The 24,693-nt window shown below is 53.4% G+C and overlaps 8 protein-coding genes across 8 annotated transcripts; 4 read left to right on the top strand and 4 right to left on the bottom strand.

Annotated features, from left to right (window-relative positions):
• The first annotated feature begins 68 nt into the window (after window positions 1–68).
• On the top strand, window positions 69–3,608 carry K452DRAFT_251053 (uncharacterized protein). The gene is made up of 5 exons (XM_033538195.1): window positions 69–187; window positions 240–1,766; window positions 1,815–2,693; window positions 2,748–2,856; window positions 2,906–3,608. Exons 1-5 carry the CDS (start codon window positions 100–102, stop codon window positions 3,504–3,506), a joined length of 3,204 nt encoding a protein of 1,067 aa, XP_033396980.1. The 5' UTR covers window positions 69–99; the 3' UTR covers window positions 3,507–3,608.
• A 1,238-nt stretch (window positions 3,609–4,846) lies between these two features.
• On the bottom strand, window positions 4,847–7,414 carry K452DRAFT_309052 (uncharacterized protein; the record flags this gene model as incomplete). The annotated part of the gene is made up of 1 exon (XM_033543218.1): window positions 4,847–7,414. One exon carries the CDS (start codon window positions 7,412–7,414, stop codon window positions 4,847–4,849), a length of 2,568 nt encoding a protein of 855 aa, XP_033396979.1.
• Window positions 7,415–7,710: 296 nt separating this feature from the next.
• K452DRAFT_318917 (uncharacterized protein) lies at window positions 7,711–8,399 on the top strand. Its single transcript, XM_033544198.1, has 2 exons — window positions 7,711–8,043; window positions 8,098–8,399. The coding sequence occupies exon 1, from the start codon at window positions 7,729–7,731 to the stop codon at window positions 7,999–8,001; it is 273 nt and encodes a 90-aa protein (XP_033396978.1). The 5' UTR covers window positions 7,711–7,728; the 3' UTR covers window positions 8,002–8,043; window positions 8,098–8,399.
• Window positions 8,400–9,103: 704 nt separating this feature from the next.
• Window positions 9,104–10,003, top strand: K452DRAFT_309051 (uncharacterized protein; the record flags this gene model as incomplete). Its single annotated transcript, XM_033543217.1, has 2 exons — window positions 9,104–9,634; window positions 9,698–10,003. The coding sequence occupies 2 exons, from the start codon at window positions 9,104–9,106 to the stop codon at window positions 10,001–10,003; spliced, it is 837 nt and encodes a 278-aa protein (XP_033396977.1).
• Window positions 10,004–11,070: 1,067 nt separating this feature from the next.
• K452DRAFT_195131 (uncharacterized protein) lies at window positions 11,071–11,421 on the bottom strand (the record flags this gene model as incomplete). Its single annotated transcript, XM_033535932.1, has 1 exon — window positions 11,071–11,421. A coding segment is annotated over one exon (351 nt), but the record flags the coding sequence as incomplete, so codon positions are not given.
• A 1,814-nt stretch (window positions 11,422–13,235) lies between these two features.
• Window positions 13,236–14,984, top strand: K452DRAFT_359056 (uncharacterized protein; the record flags this gene model as incomplete). The annotated part of the gene is made up of 4 exons (XM_033546240.1): window positions 13,236–13,289; window positions 13,339–14,454; window positions 14,517–14,689; window positions 14,767–14,984. The coding sequence occupies 4 exons, from the start codon at window positions 13,236–13,238 to the stop codon at window positions 14,921–14,923; spliced, it is 1,500 nt and encodes a 499-aa protein (XP_033396975.1). The 3' UTR covers window positions 14,924–14,984.
• Window positions 14,985–16,240: 1,256 nt separating this feature from the next.
• On the bottom strand, window positions 16,241–21,047 carry K452DRAFT_318915 (uncharacterized protein). The gene is made up of 3 exons (XM_033544197.1): window positions 20,334–21,047; window positions 18,309–20,278; window positions 16,241–18,258 (listed from the first exon to the last, which is right to left on the bottom strand). The coding sequence occupies exons 1-3, from the start codon at window positions 20,760–20,762 to the stop codon at window positions 16,572–16,574; spliced, it is 4,086 nt and encodes a 1,361-aa protein (XP_033396974.1). The 5' UTR covers window positions 20,763–21,047; the 3' UTR covers window positions 16,241–16,571.
• Window positions 21,048–22,004: 957 nt separating this feature from the next.
• On the bottom strand, window positions 22,005–23,939 carry K452DRAFT_326987 (uncharacterized protein; the record flags this gene model as incomplete). Its single annotated transcript, XM_033544883.1, has 5 exons — window positions 22,005–22,313; window positions 22,375–22,532; window positions 22,586–23,482; window positions 23,539–23,835; window positions 23,897–23,939. 5 exons carry the CDS (start codon window positions 23,937–23,939, stop codon window positions 22,005–22,007), a joined length of 1,704 nt encoding a protein of 567 aa, XP_033396973.1.
• Between the last annotated feature and the right edge of the window lie 754 nt (window positions 23,940–24,693).

The raw sequence follows: 24,693 nt of genomic DNA, 5'->3' as shown, positions 1-24,693 counted from the left end.
TTCCTGCCTTTAACAACAACACTCGCCGTGTCCCCACCCAGATGAATTCCTAGTCGCGTTGACTGCGCGCTGCTTCCAATCTGCCAGGCGACAGCAGAAATGAGCATGCTGTCGGCCTTCACGGCTCGTCCCATCGTCGAGCTCAAACAGCGCGACAAGTCAAGGATCGAGTCGATTCTTGCATACGGTATTTCCCCAGTATCCAGGCACTTACAAGTAGGCTCACTGACGGCTCTCAGGCGACAGGCTCTTGGTCGGTCTACACACTGGCTATCTGCGCATCTACAGAATAAACGAGGTCAATGACGAGCCCGACCCCACCGCCCAGCCCGAGACCGCCGATGACAGCGAAGAGGTTCCCAAGCCAAAGCAGCGCCCCGCCGACTTACTGCGTGAGGTTGAAAAGTTCTCACGGAGACCTATCCAGCAGCTTGCCATAATCAAAGAGGCCAATATCCTGGTGTCCTTGAGCGACAGTTATGTTTCCATCCACGACCTACAAAGTTACACTCTACAAGAGCGCCTTGAGAAGACTAGGGGGGCCACTTCTTTCGTCGTCACCTCCAACATCGTCAAAGATGCAAGCACCGGCATCCCGTCCATCGTGTCGCGCCTGGCGGTCGCTGTCAAGCGGAGGATAATACTGTGGTCATGGCAAGATATGGAGCTTTCGGAGGAGACTGCGGAGATTACGTTACCTGCAGCAGTAAAATCACTCACATGGGCGAGCGGAACAAAACTGGTAGTAGGCATGGACCCTGGATTCGTCATGGTCGATATTGAGAGCCAAGTAATCACGGATATCGTCAAGCCCGGAACGCTGAGCGACGCCTCTGGACAACAAGGAACCCGGTTTGGTGCCGTAACTTCGTCTGGTATGGGCTATATGGGTATGGGAAGCTGGGTGCCAAAGCCTATGGCCACTAAGCTTTCCGAAGGGGAAATGCTCTTAGCCAAGGATGTCAATACGCTGTTCATTGACACGGATGGAAAGGCGCTTGAGAGACGCCAGATCCCGTGGGCCTCTGCTCCTGAAGCATTAGGCTATTCGTATCCCTACATGCTCGCCCTTCAACCACCAGCAAAGGGAGCGCTTGAAGTGCGTAACCCGGACACGTTGTCTTTGTTGCAGACAATCAACCTACCCAACGCGGCATATTTGCATGTCCCTCAACCAAACATCAGCTTAGCGCACGCTGGGAAGGGATTCCTTGTCTCCAGTGACCGGTGCATTTGGCGCATGAGTGCGCTCGAGTACGAAGCACAGATTGATGAGCTTGTCGCGCAATCTCGCTTTGACGAAGCCATCAGTTTGGTGAACATGCTAGAAGACACTCTCTTGAAAGATAAGCATGGACGGATACGTGATACTCAAATCCTCAAAGCGCAAAGTCTATTTGAACAGCGACGCTACAGAGATGCTCTGGACCTGTTCTCTGATGCTCGCGCCCCACCGGAGAAGGTGGTTGCACTCTATCCCAAATCCATCTCTGGTGACTTGTCTATGATCGAAGAGTCGGGGGAGAGCGAGAGCGACTCGCATGACGAAAACAAGTCTACTGATGGCGAGAAGAGTGATGCCGAGGACAGGCACGGTGGCAGCGCGACTAATTCGCTCACCCGAGCAATGTTTGGCAGGTTAAGGGCTGACCCAAAGAGGCCTGACTCTGACGCCGGCTCTGTCCGGTCACTCAAGGTCGATTCGGACACAGCAAGCATCAAGGGCAAGAAATCTGCAGAGAACATCGGCGAAGAAAAACAACTGCGTAGGTTTATTTCTCAACGTTAAGGGTAATGTGCTGACGGCTTCGTAGAAGGGAAAGACTTGATCATGGCGGTTACCGCGCTCTTTGGCTTTTTGGCACAGACGCGAGCACAGCTGCAGAAATTCATAAACTACGATGGCTCTCTGAAGCAGCCTCTCCCATCGAAGGAAGAAAGAACCGAGGACTACAAACCTCCTTTCGCACAATTTCTTCTTCTTCCTGAAAACACGGAAGATATTGATTGGGCAGAGCGCTTGCACAAGGTAGCCAAGATTACTGACACCACCTTGTTCCGAGCTTACATGATGGCCCGTCCTGGCATGGCCGGTCCTCTTTTCCGCCTTGACAACTTTTGTGACCCAGAAGTTGTTAGGGAGAAGTTGTACGAGAGTGGACGGTACATCGATCTCATCGACTTCCTTCATGGCAAAAAGATGCACCACGAGGCACTGGAGCTGCTCGAGAAATTCGGACAGGGCGGAGATGAGGAAGATGTCTCGACTAGCTTGCGCGGACCGGAGCGAACTATTACCTATTTGCAACAGCTGCCGGCCGACCTGATCGATCTAATACTCGAATATGCAGAGTGGCCTGTACGAGTAGATCCGGAGAAGGGAATGGAGATATTCCTCGCGGACACGGAGAATGCCGAGTCTCTGCCTAGGGAGCGTGTACTGGACTTCTTGGACCGTGTCGACCCTAACCTCACGGTTCAGTATCTGGAACACATCATTAATGAACTCAACGACCAGTCGCCGGATCATCACCAACGTATCATCGACTTGTATCTGGAGCGGCTGAAGAAGGAGGAGAGTGATTTTAAGAATGCGGAAGAGCGGGTCGAATGGCATGATAAGCTACAGACGTTCCTCAAAACCAGCAGGCAATACAACAAGGCCCGAGTATTCAGGTCGTTGCCGGCAGATGGTAAGCATTCAGCTGGAAGTCGTTCGCGGGGACCGGATCTAACATGCACTATAGAGCCCGAATTCTTCGAGCCTCGTGCCATTGTGCTCAGCAAGATGGGCCAGCACAAACAGGCCCTCCAAATCTATGTCTTCCAAGTCCAAGACTATGACAAAGCAGAAGAGTTCGTCCCACATCCCTCCAGACCATTACTATACTAACACCTCACCCAGCTACTGCAACCAAACCTACCTCGCCGCCACCTCCGCCCCCGTCCCTGGCGTCGTAACACCGCCCAAAATCGCAAAAACCACGCACACGCCGCCACCACAAGATCCCGAAGACTCGACGCCGTCAATCTACCACACGCTGCTATCACTGTACCTAACGCCACCACCACCGCACACGGCGAATTGGCCGCCCGCGCTCGCCCTGCTCAGCAAGCACGGCGCGCGCCTCCCCGCCTCCAGCACGCTCGACCTGATCCCCGCGGTCCTGCCCGTCAAGGAGCTAGAATCGTATTTCCGCGGCCGCATCCGCAGCGCCAACTCAGTCCTCAACGAAGAGCGCATCGTTAGCCAGCTGCGGGGCGTCGAGAAGGCGGGCGTCGAGTCTGCGCTGCGGCTCGGTAACGGGAGCGCGGGCGTTGGCGGCGGGAAGAACAGACGCGTCGTTGTGGGCGAGGAGAGGCATTGTCGGGTTTGTGGCAAGCGGTTTGGTAGCGCTGCTATTAGGGTTTATCCTGATAACGAGGTCGTGCATTATGGGTGTTATGGACGGGGGAGGAACAGCGGGGCTGGGACGCCTTTGGAGACGGGGAGGAGGGGGTGGTAGTTGGGGTGTGCTTGTGGTAGAGAGTGTGTAATGTAGACATGATAATGCGCGCAGGCTTCTTGGTATGAATCCATGCTTGCTCACGTCGATGGTGTTTGAGGCTAGTCACATCGCAGGCAGAGCAACCATGCGTGTCCCTTCTTCGCCAGTGAACGGCACCACACAGTGTCCTGGCCTGGTCCAGTTGATCTGTTAAACCCAATCCAGTCCGTTCCATTTTTCTTTTCGAAACTTATGCCGCCACCCACCCACCCACCCATCCATCCATCCATCCATCCCTCCGTTCAACCGTCTGTCCCAGCCCGCCATTCCACACCTCGTCCATCCATCCATGCACTTCCAACCACCCACACAGCCCGCTAGCCATCACGCCCATGCATGCTCCACCAAGCTGACCTCTTGCCCCGACAAGCGTGTAATCGACGCGACGGCTTGCAACTCGCGTCTCGGCACGCGGGCGCTGGCGGGTTGTACGGCGAGGCAGCGCAACCGACCGACAGGCGAGGCAAAGCGGCGCAACACTGAGCCCACAAAGCCGTGCAAAGACGTGGATGGACGAGGAAAGAACAAGCAAGAAGCGGACAGGGCAGGTCAGACAAACCCTCAGCCATCCAGCCATCCATCCAACCATCCAACCCAACCCTTCAGAAACAAAAACCAGAACCAGAACCAGAACCAGAACCATGCAAACAAGGAGACAGGGGTAGATACTTGTACAGACAGTAGTGGCGACAAGCAAAAGAAAAGCCACAGCAAGAAAAGACAGAATGGACATAAAGCAGCAACGCAAACATGTAGGTAAGCAAACAACACCGTAGCGCGCCAGAAACAGAAAACCTCGCTCGCCGATCCTGGGTATCTTTGCCTCTTCTCTCTTTCTCTCTCTCTCTCGTGCTCTCTCTCTCTCTCTCTCTCTCTCGTGCTCTCTCTCTCTCTCTCTCGCTCTTTTGCTCTTTCGCTCTTTCGCGCTCCCGTTCGCGCTCCCGTTCGCGCTCCCGCCCCCGCTCCCGCTTTGCCGTAAATCCAAGCGCGTGCCACGCTCTAGTGTCCGCTGCTAGGGACGCTCTCTTTCGCTCTCTCTCGCCCGCTAATTTGCGAGCGAGCAAGCTCTTTCCAGGTAGTCGAAGAAGGCGGACTGAGGAAGCGGCGTCGCGGCGCGCGAACCTGCTGGCGCGCAGCTGAAGGCAGAAGGGGATGGCGGCGCTTCCGTCGTCTTTTCTCCGTGCCGCGCATGCGCGCACGCACGCATCGCCCGGCCTTTGGCCTCCTTGTCCCACCTCTTCACGTACGCTGTATGTTGTGGACCATTCTGCCACAAACAACTTTATCCCACCACCCCCCTACCCACGACTATGCGCGCTCATAGCGCCCAACCCCACCCCCTTCCTCCCCACGAAACCTTGCCTCTGCCGTCCTGTCCGCCCCCTCCCTAGCCAGTTATACTTCAGCTCGCGGCTCAAGCTCTCCATCTTAGCCTGCGGCTCGTCCCCGCTTCGAATGCTGCTCAGCACGCTAATGCACTGCAGCATCTTAGCGACCGTCTCGGTGACCTTAGCGCTATCCATGGGCTGCGCCGACGCGGCCGATGACGCCGCCGGCGGCGGCATAGTCGCGTTGCTGTTGCTGTGCGAGCGGCCGTGGCCGAGCTGCACGTTCGTCGGCAGCGAGTGGAACGAGCCGGCGGAGGTGTTGGACGTCGCGCGCGAGCGTGTGTTTGCACTGAAGGTTGCTGAGGCCGAGAAGGACGTGCTGGTGCTGTCGAGGATGTTGCTCGAGCCTTGGCTGGACTCGAAGCCGTCGGCCCCCAGCGAGATGCTGGTGCCGGGCCGGTGCGTGTATGTCGTCGTGCTGGTCTGGTGGCTTGACGTCTCGGACAGATACGAGGGGTCGCCGATGCCGGCGTTGATGTTTTCGAGCGAGAGGCGGGAGAAGATTGCCATGAGGGCGTCGTGGCGTGGCAAGAAGATGGAGTCGCGGAACATGAGGAGCGTGAGCCGCCGCACTTCTAGCTCTTCTCCTAGTGTGGGTACCGCTTTCGATTTTATGTTATCTGCGGCCTCATCGGGGTCACGCTTAGGCAGTGAAGCACCCCAGAACCCGGCTGCCTCGCGCGGGTTCATGATCCCGGCACCCCTGAATTCCAAATCGAGCGGCAGGAAGACTGCTTGCATGAAAGGGAGAATTTTGGTGAAGACCAAGTCCCACACTTCCACGAGTTTGGGAACAAGACGATCATCCGGAATATGGCGAAGAGTTTGATCGAGAGAGAGAAATCCGGTCAAGAGGAGTTCGTTGAGGTCCTCGACTACAATATGAGGAGCTTGGCGCTGAATGCAACGCCTGAGATGCATCGACACTAGAGAGTTGAAGTCTTCGATCGGCGGACGAGGATCCTGACCCTCGAAGATCAGCAACACTCGGGCCTTGATCAGAGGCCAGGCGTCATCGGGCGTCATCATTGTAACGCCGAAGATTGCGCTTAAAGTTGCTACAGAAGGTTGAGACGTCTCTAGGGTACCAAGGCCGGGCGTAGGCGCTGAAGTGCCCAAATTGTTCGGCCCTGGCCATTCCGCCCTTTCTAGCTGGAACGAAGGATCCCGCTCACGGTACGGTGTCTCGAGGCCAGACTCCAAAGACGCATTTGCCGCTTTCTCTTCCTTTTTCTTCTGGCGAAGCGCTCGTCCACCATGCCTAAGATCAAGTCCACTCATAGACTGCGCAAAGGTACTAGAATGGCCGGGTGAATTTGGTGCCGCGAAATTGTACAATGGCTGTGGGGCATGCGGATCCGTTGGCTTTGACGTGCTACTGGCAGAAGAGAGCGGCAAGTTGTGATGATCATCCTTCAGCTTATTCTTTTGTCGGGACAGGAAATGATGTCGATGCTTTTCCTTTTCCTTTTCCTTCTCTACGTGTGTAGTCACCCTCTCCATCGGAAGAAGAGTGGACGTAGAAGCGTTGGCCGAAGAATAGAGAGGAGTGTTAGGTATGTTGGGAGTTACTAGACTCGACGTCGACTGGTTCATAGCATGCGCTCCAGAGCTGTACAGGCCTTGCTTGTTGGGAGAAGGCAAAGCGGGGAGGTATTTTTCACTCTTGAGCGCATCTTTGTCCTTTGACAGCCCAAGGCTCTTGGGCTTCGAGAAGAGCTTCATCTTTGATTTTTCCTTTTCCTTCAGCGGCTTGTATTGACCCTCAGACATGCTCGGAGTCGCTGACCGTGGGGCCAGGTCCATTAAGCCGGGCGAGGCTAGCGGGCTGCGGGGGAAAACGCTGTTTGCTGCAGCGCTCGCAGGCCCCCTTTGGGCGGCGGCTGTGTCGATTTGGTGGAACGAAGGCACCTGCAGAGCGGGGGGCCTCAAGCCCATGCCAAGCTCAGGTGCTGGCGGCGTGGGCTGCGAGGGCTTACGGCGGGCGGTGTTGTTGTTAGACACACCTCCCTCGGGAATGGTCGCGGAGCGATTGCGATTGTGATTGCTGTCCTCGGACCTCGCGTGCATGGCGGTTTGTGCCGCAATCTGCGAGGCGGAGAGATTGGGCATGTTTGTCTGGTGGGCCGAGGGAAGTGAGGGCTCAAAGAAGCCCTGCGAGTGCTGGCGGGGGCGGTGTCCCAGATGGACTGGCGGGGTATTGGTGCCGGGCGAGTGGTTGCGCAGCGGCAGGTCGTTCAGCGGGCTCGAGACATTGGAGGTAACGGTGGGCCGCGGAGCTGGGGCGGGCGGGGAGATGCTCTGGTGCTTGTTCACGGTGAGGGCTGTGACGCGCGAGGTGTCCGAGTCGCTCTCGGAGTCGTTGTCGTAGTCGGTGGAGGCTCCGCGACGGCGGTAACTCGTGGGCGTCTGCTGGCCGGGCGGAGTGGGACGCGAGGGCGGCGAGGTCAGGACGGTGCGCGCGGGCGACGAGGCCATCTTGTGCGACGGGGCTGGGTAGCGATGTGGTATTCGTCGTCGTCGTCGGGTACAAACGTCAAGCCATGTCCGGCACGGCGGCGATGTGGGGCGAGAAGGCGGACAAACACGGCGAGGGCTCCGACGACGACGTCGCTGTAGGTAGTGGGTGCAGGTGGTATGTATGGATATGGGATCATAGGTGGGCGACCGAGTGGGAGGTCCTTCGTAGGGCTGAACACCGATCTCCGCCTGCTGCTGCTCGCCTTAAACCTCTCTCTCATTTCATCACCCACCCACTACCTTACCATCATCAGCACCACCACCACCACCACATGCCAGCCATGGCTTCCTCCCCCTCCACCCTGCGCGCCACCTACGCCTCGCCCTCCGACAACGACAAGGCCTTTACCCGCGAAATCGCCCCCACCCCGGACAAGACGGCCTTCCTCGCCGCATTGCGCACCTCCGTGACCGAGCTTCAAGCCGAGGTCAATGCCTTCGTGACGCAGAAGATGGACGACGACAAAAAGGCCGCCGGCATCGACGACAAGAACGACGCCGCCCTTGAGGAAAACTACGGCGAGGAAAATGTCCAGGAGGACTGAGGATACCCCGCTATACGGCGCACTCCACGTCGTTGACACCATGTAAAGACCGCATTTCGGGGAAGGAGGGGGTAAATTGAGCTGATGCCCAAGCAGCCCGCTTCCGGTCCCGCCTTGTGCGTGATTTGGGCACGCGAGACAGTAGATGAACGCGCCTGACGGACACGATGCGCTGCCCGCTCCCTGGTCTGCATGCCCTACATTGTGCCTCGGCTGGAAATTGCCAAGGCATTTTTCCGACTAAATGCCAGTAATTAAGAGCTATGGCGAATATGCGTGGCATCATGGCAATAATTTTGCTGCCTCCATTTTCTGCCAATTCATACATACATGGTCAAGGGGAGTAGCATAGTAGCCAAGCCAACAGCTACTCTTGCGAAAAAAGAAAGAGGGGAATGAAAAGAATAAAATAAAAAAATAGAAAAAAATCTTGATGCAAGACGACAAGTCTCCTAATCTCCCATATGTGGAATACAGGTGCATGTTCGCTTTGCTACTAGGTGTCATCACATACTTCTCAGCACGTGCAGCAGACAAGCTGCAGTAGCAAACACAAACAGTCGCTAAGAAAGCTCTTTTGTTCATACTGGATATAAATATCCAGTAAGTCGCTCATTAGATAGTTCAATTCAATTCACTTCCGTTCTCAAGATCAAACAGTGCATTGTGTACTCGGACAAACATATGGAGCTTAAACCATGTATTCTTTATTTATTATTCCAACTTTACAATTGGACTTACTGGTTTGTAGCAAGGTCTTATCACCGTCTAGCAACTGCTAAGCCTAAACGTAAGCCAGGTGGTGCGCTTTCAAGACAGACAAGAATCCGGGATGAAGGCTTGGTTGTTGAAGAGTTATAAATGGGATCGCAGGTAGTGAAAGAACTTCAAGGTGGGCGTTACAGGCAGCACGAGTCCCAAGTTGTCAACAATAGCTGAGGAATCCCTGTCAAGGACCTTTTCACAATCACCTAGTCGATCACCTTTCCACCCACCCCCAGTCACCGATGCTTTCCCATCGTCTGCAGTCAGCCAGTTATACCTCCGACGTTTTCGCATCCTTCATTCACACCCTTCCGGCCAGCGCAACTATAAATATACCATGTACGAGCCCCAACATCACTCCTACCCACAACGACAACCCGCAACGATGGTCCGGGAGAAACGCTACCAGGAGGACGCCGCCCGCCGCCAGGCCGCCGCGCAGCAGGCCGCCCCAAAGAAGACCACCATTGCCCGCCGCATGCGCAAACCCAGGCACAGACGCGAACTCAAGTCTACGACCAGCAAGGACGTCACCTCTGAGACTGAGTCCCATGTCAACTCCACCACCACAGAGTCCCAGCCCGCGGCTGAGCCCAAAGACAACCATACCGACACAGAGTCTGACTCCGACTCCGACTCTGAGCCCAAGCCTGAGCCTCTCACCGCCGAAGAGCTGAAAGAGCGCGAAGCCCAATGGCTCCAGTTCTACGACTATTGGATCGGCCAGCGCTGGGGCTATCTCATCAATGACGCCAAAAATAAGGGCATCATAGCCAAAGACCTTAACACCAACGTCACGACCTCCTTCTGGCCCTACATGCAGCAGTGTGACATTCGGGACAACCGCATCGCACTAATGCACTACCTCGTACGCTCCCATCACCCCTTCCCAACACCTTAACCACACGCACAGCCCTAACCATTCCCACAGAAAGAGTTCTACGACGCCGTCAGAGAGAACTACGAAGAGCCCTATCTCTACATCCACGCCGTTGCTCTGTGGGCCTACCCTGAGTGGAGCAAGGAAGACGTCCGTGACCCCAACAGCATCTGGGTATTGCGTGCGAACCTTCGGGACCCGGGCTTAGGGCGTAACAAGAATCGCGGTGAAAAGAGGCTGGAGGATGCCTGCTGGTGGGATTTTGGCTGGTATAAGCCCCCCGTCCCGCAGGCTTGGCGCGATGTCGAGATGAAGCGTATCGCGCAGTTGGCGGCTGAGCAGAACAAGGGTGACTAGAATGAGGGTGACCAGGATGCTGGTGCGAACTTGGTGATCGAGGAGCCTGCGAAGGACGCTTCTGCGGACGCGGTTGAAGACGATGCTTTGGTGGTGGTTGAAGATGATATCACGGGTCGTGGCTAGAATGGCGAGAGTTGCTACATCTAGGACTGAGACGGGACTTGGGCTTTGGTTTTTGTAGTCATTGGTTTCGGTTTGTTGGATACTGGCGAAGACTAGAACGAAGACGAAGACGGATACCTTGGTGGTGAGACACTTGCTCTGTCTTGTTTTACTCTTCCTTTACGATACCCTTCCTGTTGCTTGGTAGTTCTTTGAAGAGAGGGCTACATAATACATACTGGGTTTTTCGCCTCAACCCCTCTGTTCATGCCATGCTGGATCAAGCGACGTATGGCAGTTGGCTTAGCTTGTGTAAGTTGATCACTGAATGATTATAGAACCCTACCCAATGCTGTTGGAACAATTCCCAACGTGCTAGCTAAGTACTCCAGGGCGGTACGGCCTCTCTGGACGTCTGAACAACTACATACGATTCTCTTCTCTTCGCCTCTCCTATATTAAGGCAAAGGAAAGAATTGTTTAAAACTTCAAACACTTGCCATGGCAGAGGAAAAGATAAAATAGCAAGAGCATTTTCGGTCATTCAATCTGCCTACAATACTTCATTAGCATCACGACCATATCTAGAGTATTTAATCGTTTTAATCTGAAAACAAAGTCTTTGTTATGAAATTAACTATGTGTGGCAACGACAAGGGGTTGTTGAAGAGGTTGGCACGGGCTACACAATCGCCGGCGCGGGGAATCAAAAGAGACATCGGGGCTCATAGTACAGAACATGTTCGGAGGACCATTGTTTCGCTGTATGGCACTGAACTGGATATATATTGCCGACCTCGGTAAGGAATGGAACCACAGAATTTTAATGATATGAGGCTTTTAATTTTTGATATCTAGTAACAAAGCAAGAAGGAACAAAAACGACTTTTCTTCGCGCACAACCCATGAGCCTTCCCCAAACACCAAAAACAGCCTCAGCCTCCACAGGCCTCTCACCCCTCAACAACAACACTGACATTGAAAACTTCCACAACCGGCATCCCCAAAGCGCCATACAAACTGAACACAGCCGCAGAAAACAGCATCTTTTCACCGGCACCAAGCTGCTGCGGGGCGGTCATCGTGACGTTGATATCCTCCAGGACGTTGCTCTTGCTGGGACCAAGGTAGACAGATTCGACTGTTGTGCGGCCCAAGCTGTTGGGGTAGCCGGGCCAGGGCGCGAGCCCGAATGCCACGCTGATGTCTTGCACCGTTTGGATGTAGCCCGTAGGGTGCAGGGTTGCTGTGAAGGCGGCGCCTGGGGTGAGAGTGCCTGGGGCGGAGAGGCTGGTTATGCGGGCGTGGGCGAGGGGGAGGAGAGTGACAAGGAGGGAGTTGAGAGGGTTGGAGAGGCGCATTTTTGTGGTTATTGGTTATTGGTGGTGCTGGAGTCGTTTTTGAGTCTCCGTGCTCGAAGTTTGAAAGGTGGGACTAGGTTGTTTGACTGATTTGTTTGGATTGATAGTGGAAATGGACTTGTTTGTAGAGGAAAGTGATAGGGAGCTAGGAGGAAATCACTGCATCTGCAGTCTGCAGCCGGGCTTTATACTACAAAGAACTGGATTCTCACGGCGTTCTATCGTGATATGAATACACAACATATAATTGCAGCAACCATAATCTGAATCTTGGTACTCCATCTCGGCGGAAATTAGCCGAGAGGCTGTCAAGATCACTGACGAATGTTCTTGCGAGGTCCTACCACAAGACCGTAAGGTGCCGTGCAATGTGACATGCTGCTGCTATTTTCGGCTCGAGCTGGACTGAAACCTGGGGAGCATAATATAATGGCGTCGGGTAGTGGGGTGGTGTGCCATCTGAAGGCGTGGCGGCGCTGGGTAACGTTTCTGTGCAGCGTATCAAGGCACGTGACGTCGCAGAACAACGATGCTCTTTGTTTCTGCTCACTGTAGTTTCCTTTGGTGTGCGTTGGATCCTTTAGGTGACGGTACAATCAAAGCCACAAGGTCGAGGTCGTGAAGGGCTCGAGGGGTTGTGGAGTTGACTTGATGTGCAAGTCGACGCGAAGGAGCGTTTCCCGATAAGCGAACGCTGTTTGGCGGGGCTCCTGTCAGCCACCAGCGGAAACTATACTGCTACTCGCCTAGCCTCCGCTCCTCGATGAATCTCACTTCATCCACAAAATCCCCGAGAAACTTCTTTGATACCTTTTCTTATGTATATGCCATTGGGTACGTCCCACCTTTCGAAATGGTATGACAATGGTGGCAGAACTGCGCTTCAACTCCGCCTTCCAAAAGCGAACTCCTTCATACAACTTCATCGCCGACGACGCGCATCAACATGACCTCGGCGCATGAGTGTCCGCGGAGCTTGACAGGTTTGCGTCGTTCGTATCTCTGATCTGTATCCATGTCCTCTACAGCTTCACCACCCTGCCTACTAGGATCGTTTTATCTACATGCAGGTATTCATATTGCCGCATAGCCGCCGGAGCATTGAGGCCGTCATAACCAATCGATGTCCGAGGTGGTGCATTCCCCCCACCAAGCCTTGTGGCAAAACGCTTAATTAAGCTTATACGACATTCATTGCCGACTGGCGTCGGGGTTAAAGGTTGCGGAGACAATGGCCTTGGCTCACTTAAAGCCGTCCTATCATACCGCCATACTGTGCAATTTCAGGAGTAACCGTCGGGTGGTGTGCAACCTGCATGGCTTATGACCTAGGTCGCGGCAGCGTCTTCCGTCGGGGATAAGAGCGCGGATGCTGCATTTTCCGGCCGAGTTATGCAGAGGTTTGATGCACATGGCCCGCTCGGAGGTGGGGCCTGAAACACATTCGGCAATGATCATGCTGTTATGGAGTACGGATACATGGTGGCCAATTGCGGATTCTTGATTTTGGCTCTTCTACACGATCCGAGCATGCATTTCCTCGGCTTTTAATTACCCCTCTTCGATGCTCTCCGAACACTATAAAGACTGTCGGGTCTGCGACAAGGCGTCTTCAGAAGTCCTCCGAGGTGAACAGACAGCGGAGGCGTCCATGCTTTGAGCACAAAGACGACCAAAGCATATATTAGCTACATCCGTTCCATCGTCTCCTTTTTTTGATCCAAAGAACTCTTCTCTTTAAGTCGTATCTTAGGCAATACCTTACAATGCTCTTAGCTGAGCTCAATGCCCATGACATGGGCTTTGCGCTTCTAATCTTGGTAAGCTCTCCAAAGCCTATTGATATACAGCAATGTTGACGTCTTTCAGGCGATTTGTTACCCTCTCTGTGTTTCAATTTACAATGTCTTCTTCCATCCTCTTCGCAACTACCCAGGTCCAAAGCTCAATGCTGTAACTCGGCTTCCCTGGATAATCAGCTTGTGGAAAGGAGAGAGTGCGCACTACTACAGGCGTCTCCACGAACAGTATGGCGAGGTCGTACGCGTTAATTCGAACGAACTGAGTTACACGAATGCAGCGGCCTGGAAAGACATATATGGCCACCGGACAGCAGGCAGAGAGTCATTTGAGAAAGACAAAACTTTCCTCGGTTCTGACCTCGTGGGCAAGAACGGCATCACTAGGACCCCTGGTGATGCCAACCACGCGCGTGTCCGCAGAATCTTCGCGCACGCATTCTCAGACCGCGCATTGAAGGAGCAACAAACTCTCCTCCTGGAGCACGTCAACCAGCTGGTTACAAACATAGAGAAACTCATCGACGCCGACGCAAAGGTTGGCATTTCTGACCTGTACAACTTCACCACCTTCGACATCATCGGCGACCTCACGTTCGGTGAGCACCTCGGCCTGCTCCAGAACAACAACTACACCCCATGGGTTTCCGCGATCTTCGACAACGCGCGACTCATGGTGTTCGGCCAGATCATACGCATGTACCCTCGTCTCGACAAGGTCCTCCAATACTTCATCCCTCAGCACCTCAAAGAGCAGAGGAAAAAACAGGTCAAGTACACCGTCGAGCGAGTCAGCAAGCGGCTGGCCAAGCAAACCGACCGCCCCGACATCTGGACCTACGTCTTGAAGCACAACAGCAAGGACGAAGAACCTCTCACGCTCCCCGAGATGCACAGCACGGCTAGCACGCTCATGATCGCCGGCTCTGAAACCACGGCTACGTTGCTGAGCGGCCTTACCTATTTGCTTCTGAAGAACCCACACACGCTCGAGAGATTGTGCAATGAGATTCGCGGCGCCTTTAAGAGCACCGACGAGATGGACATGAACTCACTGGCGCGGTTGGAGTACCTGAACGGGTGTCTTGAGGAGGCGTTGCGTATCTACCCGCCCGTGTCCGTTGGCATGCCGCGCTTGGTCCCGCCACGCGGCGGAATTGTCAACGGGAAGATGCTTCCCGGCGGCGTAAGTGTTACCATAACTAAACTTCTCAGTTTGATCTTCAATAGCTGATTCCGAACGTGTAGGCCACCGTCTCGGTCAACAACCTCGCGGCCTACCACTCCCCCGCCAACTTCCACCGCCCCGACGACTTTATCCCCGAGCGCTGGCTTCCTGATGCCAGTCCCAGATTCGCTGCGGATGAGAAAGCAGTGTTGCAGCCATTTTCGTTTGGGCCGAGGAACTGCTTGGGCAAGAAGTGCGTACCCCTTCCCTTTCTCCTTGTTTCAGTTTGTCGGATTTTGTAATGCGGATTGGATGCTGACGATTCGATAGCCTTGCATACCACGAAATGCGCCTCATCATGTCCAACCTGCTCTACCGCTTCGACTTTGAGGCTCTGTCTCCGGAATCAGAGAACTGGATGGACCAGCGCATTTATTTGTTCTATGAGAAGTCGAAGTTGATGGTTAAAATGAAGAGACGTGTTTAGGCTCAGTCTGGTGAATGGAGGGTTTGTTGGTTGTTGGATATGATTTGGGAAATTGCTTTTGCAGTGTAATATTGGTTTTCAGCGGTTTCGGTCGTTTGATCTATAGCACTTAAATAATTGACGCTTTTTTGTATGTATATATGTCTATATACAATTACAGTGATGGAAAGCCCTTTAAAACTATGGATCATTATCAAGCCTGTTGAAGCGTACTGTTTGTCGCTCTTACTTGCGATACCGTCACCACACCCATCATGCTCTGGTTGGCAAGTTAATGGTGACAACGACGTATACCGTAGCGAAGACCGCGTACAGTCCGCCATAAACTTCTCAGACCATTCCCACAGGTAGAGAGCAAACGATGATGGACTTCTAGCACTGCTAATCATCGTTAAATTCTCGCGCATATAGTCGTCGTCATAAGGGCTAAATGATGCTCGATTTTATAAGGGGAAACGGTAGTCTTCTGGACCGCCTACTAGGACTGAGCGGCAACGCCCAGTTGAACATAGTAATAATTTCAGATTGTTGCTCGTCCAGCATCTTATTGTACGTCATTTCTTACGCACTTTCGAGTAATTAGTTGTATTCTTTTTACCTTGAAGCAGGTGTAAGTCGCACAATGCTCAAAGATTCCGCTCGCTTTTTTGATGGCTGTATTTTTATAGCCCTCCATGTTGGTCTGTGTCCTCGTCTTTGTTGAGCGTTACTGTTGTGTAATAGTGATAGTTTGTGAGAAACAAGACCTGATCTTACTTCCACTCTATAGCTATGAGATAGCTGAGGCGGCACTGCAAGTTTTGGAGACTTTCGAATAATACGGGCTCAACCTACTTGTATATCCACAAGTGAGTTTAGTAGCAAAGACTATCTGACAGCACTGAACTAGCATATCAAAAACAGGGGAAGAATGTTCGAATGTTCGACCTGTAGTCTGTGACTGACAAGTACTAAGCCATTTGACGATGCCTTAAACAGTTTATGGCAGCGAACAGCGATCTTAATGCGAAAAGTTGGTAAAGGAGACAACCTTGGATTCTCGTTCCTCTTGGCTGTGATAATAATACTGCAATGAGCCGCGCCAACGCTGAGCGATGATGATTGACATCATTAATATGCGATACCGCCTCGCGACAACGTAACTTGTCGTTGGTCGTTTTCAGCCTTGAACACGGAAGCTCGGAGCTGCTTAGCAGTCTTGTTAGACTCATCGATGGCTTCAAGGTGAGCTTCGATATTTCTTTGCGGGTAGAATCCAGCTCGATCGGATACAGTAATAGACTCTCAGGCCTTCCTTGTAACTGAAGTTGATCAGATAAAAGGAGACTTTTTGACCAATCAAAGTCTCCCATACTTACCATCGGATGCCTTTTGAGTTGGTGAGTTCACCAGCAGCTTTGGCACGAGGTTGTTGTCGACACTAAGCGGTAAAAACCACGGGCGAGCAACTCGATCACTGACTGTGAAACACTGTTTAGGTAGTCGTATCCTAGACGTCAGATCGTCTTCGCATAGCTCTTGCCAGAAGCGACAGTACAACAATATCTACTTCGCTCAGCTCGACTTCCTAATGCATACCCCAACCAAACCACATTCTCCCTTACCAACGAAACCCACCACAATCTCGCCTCAACCCCCTTCACCACCCCTAAATACTAACAAAAAAGCTCTTCTCTCCCTCCCTCGGCACAACCCTCGCCCTCTTCACAATCGGATCCGCGCAAGAAACCCTAATGCGCTCCACCGTCGCCGGACTCTGCAGCTCCAGCACAGTTTCCTCGCCAAACTCCTTCCTCGCCGCCTTTAACGCATCCCTAATCGCAAAGAAGACGGCCGAGCCCATGAACAGCGGTGGCTCGCCCACGCCGCGCGAGCGCTGGATCGTGCGCAGGTTCTCCCAGTTGACGTCCTTGAGCAGACTGACGTTGAACTCCTGGGGGATGTCGCGGAAGCCAGGGATCTTGTAGGCGCCGGGGCCGCGTGTGAATATCTGTCCAGAGCCTCGGTGCCAGAGCATCTCTTCGGTTGTGAAGAGGCCTTGGCCTTGCATAAATGCGCCTTCGATCTGGCCGTAGTCGATTGCAGGGTTGATGCTTCGCCCCACGTCCATTTTGATGTCCGCGCGCCGGCATGTCCAGTCGCCTGTTAGTGTGTCGATTTCTACTTCGGCGGCCGTTACGCCCTGCGTGAAGTAGAAGTACATCTGGCCTGTGTTCGGGCCCCACACGTATCCGATGTCAGGTGTCTTGTAGAAGCCGTTGGCTGACAAGTTTACGCGATCGAAGTAGGCTGCGTGCGCAAGTTGTTTCATGGTTGCCTCCGGACCGAGCTTTTCGCGGTAGGGCTGCAGACGCTCATTCAGTTGAGAACAGGCATTCCAAACAGCGTAGCCGTTGAGATCGGAGGAGGCAGATGCTGCGGTTGAGGAGGTATTTGCAACGGTGTTGGTTGCTGTCTCGCTAATATGAACGTCTTCTTGTGGGATCTTGAGAGCTTCGGCAGCAATCATTGTCATCTTAGTGTGCAGACCTTGTCCCATCTCCGTACCACCATGAGCAAGTAACACAGTTCCATCATGGTAGATGTGGACGAGTGCTCCAGCTTGGTTGAGGAAGAGCGCAGTGAAAGAGATACCAAACTTGGTGGGGATGAGGGAGATGCCGCGCTTGTTCCACTTGTGCGTCTTGTTAAACTCTTCAATTTCCTGGCGCCGGCGTGCATATTCAGACTCCTCCTGAACTTGCTCGTACATCAAAGGTACGTAGAAGTCCTTGAGTTCCTGGTTGAAGTGAGTTATGTCACCAGCCTTGTACATGTTGATCTGGCGGAACTTGTCCACAGAGATGCCTAAGTGGTCGGCAACTTCCTCCATATATGTCTCAGCGATGAACATGCCTTGAGGACCACCGAATCCTCGGAAAGCAGTGTTCGAGACCGTGTTTGTCTTGCAAACCCGACCGCGGACATGGACATTGGGAATAAGGTAAACGCCATCGATGTGTGAGCAAGCCCTGTCAACGACAGCACCACTGAGGTCTTGGCTCCAGCCTCCATTGTTAAAAACATCGGCATCCAAAGCCTGAATCTTGTAGTCTTTGTTGACAGCGATCTTCCATCTTCCAAGGAATGGATGCCTCTGGCCGGAGGTAATGATGTCCTCGTCGCGGTTAAGCATGCAACGAACAGGGCGTTTAGCCTTCTTTGCGGCAGCAGCTACGATACCGGCGAGCTGGATCGAACGGGTTTCTTTGCCTCCAAACCCACCGCCCATACGCTTGACCCTCGTGACGACTTTGTTAGCAGCCACACCTGTGACTTGAGCAACGTATGTTTGCCTTTTCTCAATTAGCTTGTGTAAACCTTTCAAAGAAGAAAAGGTACTTACGTCTCTGAAGGGTTTTGCGTGCTGCTAAAGACCTCCATTTCGCCATCCTCGGGTTTCGGAACGGCAACGCAGGCCATAGTCTCCAAGTAGAAATGCTCCTGGCCACCCATACGGGCAATACCAGAAAAGACAAAGTCAGCATCCTTGAAGGCTTTGTCCGTATCACCTTTCTTGATAAATCTGTAGTGGTCGAAGTAGCTCCCCTTCTCGATAGCCTCTTCAATTGTGAAGATAGCTGGGAGTTCCTCGTACTCGACCTTCACAGCTCTGGCAGCTTGCTCAGCGTGCTTGGCGCTGTCCGCCAGGATCATACCTATGGGCTGGCCAGCAGTGAACACCTCATCAACGGCAAAAAAGACTTCGTCGCAGCAAGGAGCGCCCCACCAATTCGCCTCGGGGCTGGGAAGGTCGGTGTGGTCGACCCAATCCACAACGCCAGGTAGGTCAAGCGCAGCGGAAGGATTGACACCAAGGAGTTTTGCGTGCGCCTTTGTTGAAAGCACCATACAGCCGTATAACTCGTTCCTTTGAACAGGGATGTCATCGGTGTACTGCGCTTCACCAGTAGTTTGCTTTAATGCCGCGACGTGAGGTCGCTCCTTGCCGAGAATCTTTTGGGAGTAGGAGTCCGCAACCGAATGGTCCTTCTTTCCGTGGGATATCTGGCGCTCAATTTCGCCAATGGCTTCCTTGTCAATCTCGGCTTCTTTGGCTTGTAATTCAGCCAAGACTTCGTGATAGAACTTGTAGAAGAAGCCCAGCGCCAGAGACTTCCGGTAAGTCGCCATACCGCCTGGAACGCCGAAGCGCAAATCGAAGTCTTCCTCCAATGCACTAAAAGCGCCCTCCAAGGTGGAAGGATCTGTCCACTTCTTACCGACCAGGTATTCGTTTGCCTTTTTTGCCGCAATGGTGATCGGAGCCATACCACCGTAGACTAGATTGACATTATCAACAGTGTATGCATCGCTGAGCGATACGCGCAAGGCAGCGTTGACGATGGCAATATCATCATCCTTCCGCTTAGCTTGCTTGTAGGCGCGCATATACTCGCCCCTCTCCTTTGAAATTGGAATGCGCAAGCTAGCGATGACGGCATCGGGCGGAAGGGCAGTGAGTCTATATCCCTTGAAAAACTCCGCCATGGGAATTTCGATCGTTTTGTCCAAACTCTTGGCAACAAGCGTGGCGTTTGAAGCAACGAAGACTGGGTTTAAGTCCGAAATAGGAGAGGCCGTGGCAAGGTTACCGGCGGGTGTTCCAACGTTACGGATCTGTCTGCCAGCAAAATAACGAATCTGTTTGAGAATGGCGGCGAATGGCTGTCCCTTTGCATCGCCATAGTGTTTGATGGCCTCCTTTGCAATCTTTTCCAGATCAGTGAGTACCACGTTACCCCCTATCTCGAGGTGATCGTCTTTGAAAGAATACTGCCTCAACTCCGGAATATCTCCTACGAAAACCGAGGCGGTGTACTGCATGCCCTTGAACTTGACCTCAATCTGCGTCTCGGTGCTTCCACCGATGATCTTAGCCGAGGGATATGCGTTCTTGATCTCCAGCAATTGTTGCAGAGTTGCAGGCCTGAACCATCTCTTTCTCTTGTTTCCAAAAGCCAGTGGTTTGAATTCGTGCTTCCGCAGCTGAGGAGGGAATATAAGCTCGGTATCTGGCTTGTACTCAATGAATCCAGGCGGAGTGAAACGCTTAATGGGCTGCGCATCACCGTCGACACCATCTGACTGGGATTTGCAACAACCGTTCGTGCCGTTCGTGCCGTTAGTCTTCTCCATGCAGCATCCGCCACCTCCATTTGCTGTTGCTTTTCCACATCCTCCTTTTGCGCTGAAGCTCTGTGCTGCATCCAGGATTGGTCTGTATCCTGTACACCTGCAGAGGTTGCCATCGAAAGCTTCTTCCACGTCATGTTCGGACGGGTCAGGATCATTGCGGAGGAGAGCATACAGACTCTAAACTAGCGATTAGCATGTGACAACAGGATAGATATACTCATTTGCCACCAACCATGACGATACCAGGCGTACAAAAGCCACACTGGCTTCCATTCATTTTCGCGATCCGTTCCTGAGTCGGATGCGGCCTGTTCACGTTTCCAATACCCTCCACGGTGATGACATGTTTCCCGTCCACACTGACCAGCGGCGCCAGACATGCGTTCACACTGGCATGGTAAATCTGCTTTGTCGTCGGATTCCACTGGCTCACGACAACCGTACAGGCGCCACAGCCGCCCTCTGCGCAGCCGAGCTTCGTGCCTGTCAGACCGATGCCGCGCAGGTATTCCAGCAGCGTGACTTCCGGATCGGCATCGTCCAGTACTACCCTGGTGCCGTTAAGATAAAAGCGCAGCGTATCGTCGTAGGATTCGACCACGGAAGACAGCGATTTGGTGGAAGATTCGGGAACGGCTGGTTCAACAAGGCCAGGCGTCATTTTCGAGTTGAAACTGGACAGGATCTTGATTAAGGGGTTGACTTGAAGAAAGCGACTATCGGTGGAGAAAATCGATGCTTTGCGGATCTAAGCAGGTGGGTAGAGCTGATCCGCCGCTCTGCCGGCCGGGGGGCGAATGTAGAAAACGCGGGGTATCACGGAGAAGATATGGAACTAGACGCTCGCAGCGGGGAAGGAACAAGATTAAAATAGACGTAGAAGAAAGAGGCGAAGGAGCACGAGAGAACAAGTAGTGGGGAAAGGTGTATAGACGGCGGAAGCTTATCGCGCCGCGATGCGGGTGTGCAGATGCATTTGAAGGAATGCGGCGATGCCCGTCAGACAGTTTGGTGGGGCAAGGGTCTCGAGCGCTGAATGCGAGCACACCGATTGGCCCGAGAGCCCTTGCTGCCGACCACCATCCCGTGCACCTGCTTCGTATCACTGGCGAGATTGTCGACGACATCATCAATCACAAAGGCTTTCTTATTGAACTACTAAAGGTTGAGTAACCGAATCTCCTAAGCCATAAACGTATGGTATCCGTGAAGCACCCATTCCCAATAAACGCTGCTGACGGCCAAGCAGCCTCCACTAAAACCCATCCACAGCAAACAAATCGATCGTGATCCAAACCTCGAGAAGATGAAGAACAAAGCAGGGGACTTTTTGCGGGGTGGCAAGCATGTGGCAGACTAGTGGTCACTGCCTTTGTCGAGTATGCGCTTATAAGTTGCTTAAAAGGGCCATTGATGCGGTGAGAGAAGCCAAGCCGATGAGAAATCGCACCGTCAACTCATCGAGCCGCGCAGGCATTATTGACAACACCAAAGCGCAGATCAGCTTTCAAGTGCGTTACCAAGGGACGTTTGGCAGAAAAAGCCATCCAGTTTTCTCGGGCGCATAAGATGCAGAGTCGGGCGTGTCATCGCATAGCCACAGCAAGAGAGATGTCGGTCCAGGGGTGAGCAGGTCAAGCAAGATACGCAGACTCAATCAAGAGAGGGCCAAGTCGGAGCCATATGTCTCAGAGGTCAAAGAAGCGCTCGTGGACAGTCGCAGATCAGAACATCGGCAGTCGGGATCCATGGAGAGCGTGTGCAGCCAGTCAAGCCATGAGTAAGCAGAAAGCATCAGCCATCGTCAAGCATGCATGCAAGCAGTAGTCGAGTGTCAGGCGCAAACCGCATCATCGATCCTCAAAGCATCGGTGTCACAGTCTTAAGACGGTCACGCGGTCGCCTAGGCTCCGGGAGGCTGCTGGCCCGGCGTTGGCGTCTGGCCTTGGGTCTGTTGCTGGCCGGCCAGGGCGGCGTACCACATAGCCATGTAGTTTTGGTAGCCGCCATAGACGGCATACGGGTCAGCTCCCGCGGCAGCAGCATCGGCTCCTCCTTGAGCACCAGCAGGCTGCTGCTGTGGCATACCTGCGGGCTGCTGCTGCGCGTACGGCTGTTGTTGCTGCGGTTGTGAGTAGCGGTCACTGTACGGATCGTTGTCACGGCCACGGCCACCTCGACCACCCAAACCACCGTTCTTCTCACGCTGACGCTAGGGTCAGAGTCAGTGCGCTCGAACTGTCAAAAATTATACGGTTAGAAGGAAGACTCACCACTGTGTCTACCTTCTCCCAGATGGCCCGTGTGGCATCTTCGATAGCCTGACGGGTACCTACAAGGCCGATTTCACGTTCAATATCGGCACCGGATGCTTGAGAGACATTAATCTTGCAACCAGTGGTGTTCTGCATTTCCTTGATGGTTTCGCCACCTAAGTGGCTAGTTAGTACATGTGGGGCGGTCGACTTCATGGGTTTTACTTGCCTTTACCAATAATCATACCAACAGCTTCGGAGGGAACAACAACGGTGTCATTTATCTTGCCGCCACCAGGCGCCTCAAAACTGGGACGCCCGTGTTCCTTTACCGGTGGGCCGGAAGGCCGGGTGTCGCTTTCAACGATTTCGAGGATTAGCTCCTTAGCGCGAGCAGCAGATTCTTTGCTGCCAATGAGGTTGACGGGCCGCAGTCCGTTCACACTCTTGTTCTCGCCAACAATGTTGACGTGGCATCCACTCCGCTCCTGAAGGTCACGAATCGTCTCGCCTTGTCGGCCAATGATCAGTCCAACAGTACGATCAGGAACCATGATCTGAACGCTATCCTCTCCTACACGTAGAGCGGGCTGATTGCCTCTCTGTGTTTTGACTCCTCGGCTTGTGGGCGTGTCCCTCGATGACTGGCCTCCGTTCTCATCGATGATTCTGAAGATTTCTCTCTTTGCATCTACACGAGCACGTGTATTACCAGAAATCCTGCATTGCCGCTGAGGACCACCAGCTTCAGGACCAGTGACAAATTGAATTCTAGTGCCAGTGTCCTGCTCAATTCTGCGGAGATTCTCGCCCTGGCGTCCGATGACCAAGCCGACAAGGGAAGACTCAATCGTGATGGTTTCACTGTCATCGCCACGGGGTGGGGAGCGATCACGGTTGTAACTAGTACGCTGAGGTGAAAAAGGTTCCCGACTGCGACCGGGGGGTGAGCGCGATCTGTCCCGTCCGTAGCCACCACGGCGCGCATCGTCCCGCCTCTCATCGCGATAGGGGTTAGGAGGATTGTAACTGTCACGGTAATTGTCGCGACGAGGAGGGGAACGCGACCGCGACCGCGAGCGACGATATGAGCGTCCAGCTAGCCTTGGGTCTTCACGGACGGGGCCTAAAAAGGGTGAAGTCAGCTTAGCAGCGTGCGGGATACTGGGCGGATAATCTCACCTGCGCTGGCCCTTCCTCCATCGTACGGTTGCAAGCCTTTCTCAGTTGCAATATTCCGCGCCTTCGCAAGTGCGTCGGCGATGCTCACGGAACCGGTGCTAACTGGCTTGATGGAGCTCAGATCAACACTGCCGGAGCTTGTAGGCTGTGGGAGTCCATAGGCGGGCATTCCGGTAGGCGGCGTAGGCGTCATGTATGCGCCAGAAAAGCCTTGAGGCAGACCTGGAGCACCTGGCGCTTGCTGTTGCGGCGGCGGTTGCTGCGCCTGGGATGGAGTGCTGGCGGGGCGCTGCGCAGCTACACACATTGTTAGACTACTAAGGCGATCTCGCATGGATGAAAGATGAACATGGCATACCCAGTGCCGCCAGGATTTGCGATATGTCAGCTTGACCTGCCATTGCGATCCGAAGGCCTCTGGTCGAGACAAGTACGGAAAAAGAGCGCCTGTCGAGGTGACGGAAGCGCGAATAAAGAAAGGAAGGAAAAAAGGGCTGAGGCCACGTCAAGCAAGATGCCGTTGACCGCAAGCAAAGTGACGCTTTTGTGGTGTCGCGGACGTTGAACTTTGGAGCTGCGGAAAGAAAGAAGATGGCGCGCGTCGACCTTTCCTTAACCGGTTAGCACGTTTGGGGATCTTTGCTCCTCGCCAAGCCCGCCCTCCCGAGGCCCTGGCCGCCTGCCGGTTTGCGACCACAGGACAACACACAGCTGGACACGGTAGTTGATTCGTAGCAGTTGCATGCTGTCAGGGGCTTTTTCAACAATACTCATACTTCTCTAGAAGCCCAATCGCATCTTGACATTTGTTGTAAGTCTTTGTGTTTCCATCACTGCAATGAGGGCGGACTGATCATCCGGTCCTCGCGCATTCCTTTACGTAGGAAGACACACATAATGCATCGAGGTGCTTGTAGTTGAATGTCACGGGATAGTTCCAGGTTACGCATCGAAATGAGGCAGAGAGATAGAGAGAGAGAGAGAGAGAGAGAGAGAGTCAGTTGGCCTTATTTCATCTAGTAGGCTCTAGATAATTTGCTCTCCCTTTCGATTGTCTATCCGCTCAACTACCCACCAACTATAGTCAAATGCCTACCGAGTTACACCTACGATAGCTATAGTTGGCTTCAAATCGACCCTTGAACATCCTACATG

The sequence above is a fragment of the Aplosporella prunicola genome, assembly GCF_010093885.1.
Source record: "Aplosporella prunicola CBS 121167 unplaced genomic scaffold K452scaffold_14, whole genome shotgun sequence".
In the NCBI taxonomy this organism is placed as follows: domain Eukaryota; kingdom Fungi; phylum Ascomycota; class Dothideomycetes; order Botryosphaeriales; family Aplosporellaceae; genus Aplosporella; species Aplosporella prunicola.
Note: the sequence above shows the minus strand (reverse complement) of the source record. Positions and strands in the feature narration are given on the sequence as shown.

What these genes read in the sequence shown, in the direction of transcription:
- K452DRAFT_251053 (XM_033538195.1), top strand. Translation starts at nt 100, where the DNA reads ATGAGCATGCTGTCGGCCTTCACGGCTCGTCCCATCGTCGAGCTCAAA. An exon ending in CGGCGAAGAAAAACAACTGC is followed by an intron (nt 1,767 to 1,814) that starts GTAGGTTTATTT and finishes ACGGCTTCGTAG; the next exon opens with AAGGGAAAGACTTGATCATG. An exon ending in CAGGTCGTTGCCGGCAGATG is followed by an intron (nt 2,694 to 2,747) that starts GTAAGCATTCAG and finishes CATGCACTATAG; the next exon opens with AGCCCGAATTCTTCGAGCCT.
- K452DRAFT_318917 (XM_033544198.1), top strand. Translation starts at nt 7,729, where the DNA reads ATGCCAGCCATGGCTTCCTCCCCCTCCACCCTGCGCGCCACCTACGCC.
- K452DRAFT_318915 (XM_033544197.1), bottom strand. Translation starts at nt 20,762, where the DNA reads ATGACGCCTGGCCTTGTTGAACCAGCCGTTCCCGAATCTTCCACCAAA. An exon ending in GTACGCCTGGTATCGTCATG is followed by an intron (nt 20,279 to 20,333) that starts GTTGGTGGCAAA and finishes TCGCTAGTTTAG; the next exon opens with AGTCTGTATGCTCTCCTCCG. An exon ending in ACGCAAAACCCTTCAGAGAC is followed by an intron (nt 18,259 to 18,308) that starts GTAAGTACCTTT and finishes AATTGAGAAAAG; the next exon opens with GCAAACATACGTTGCTCAAG.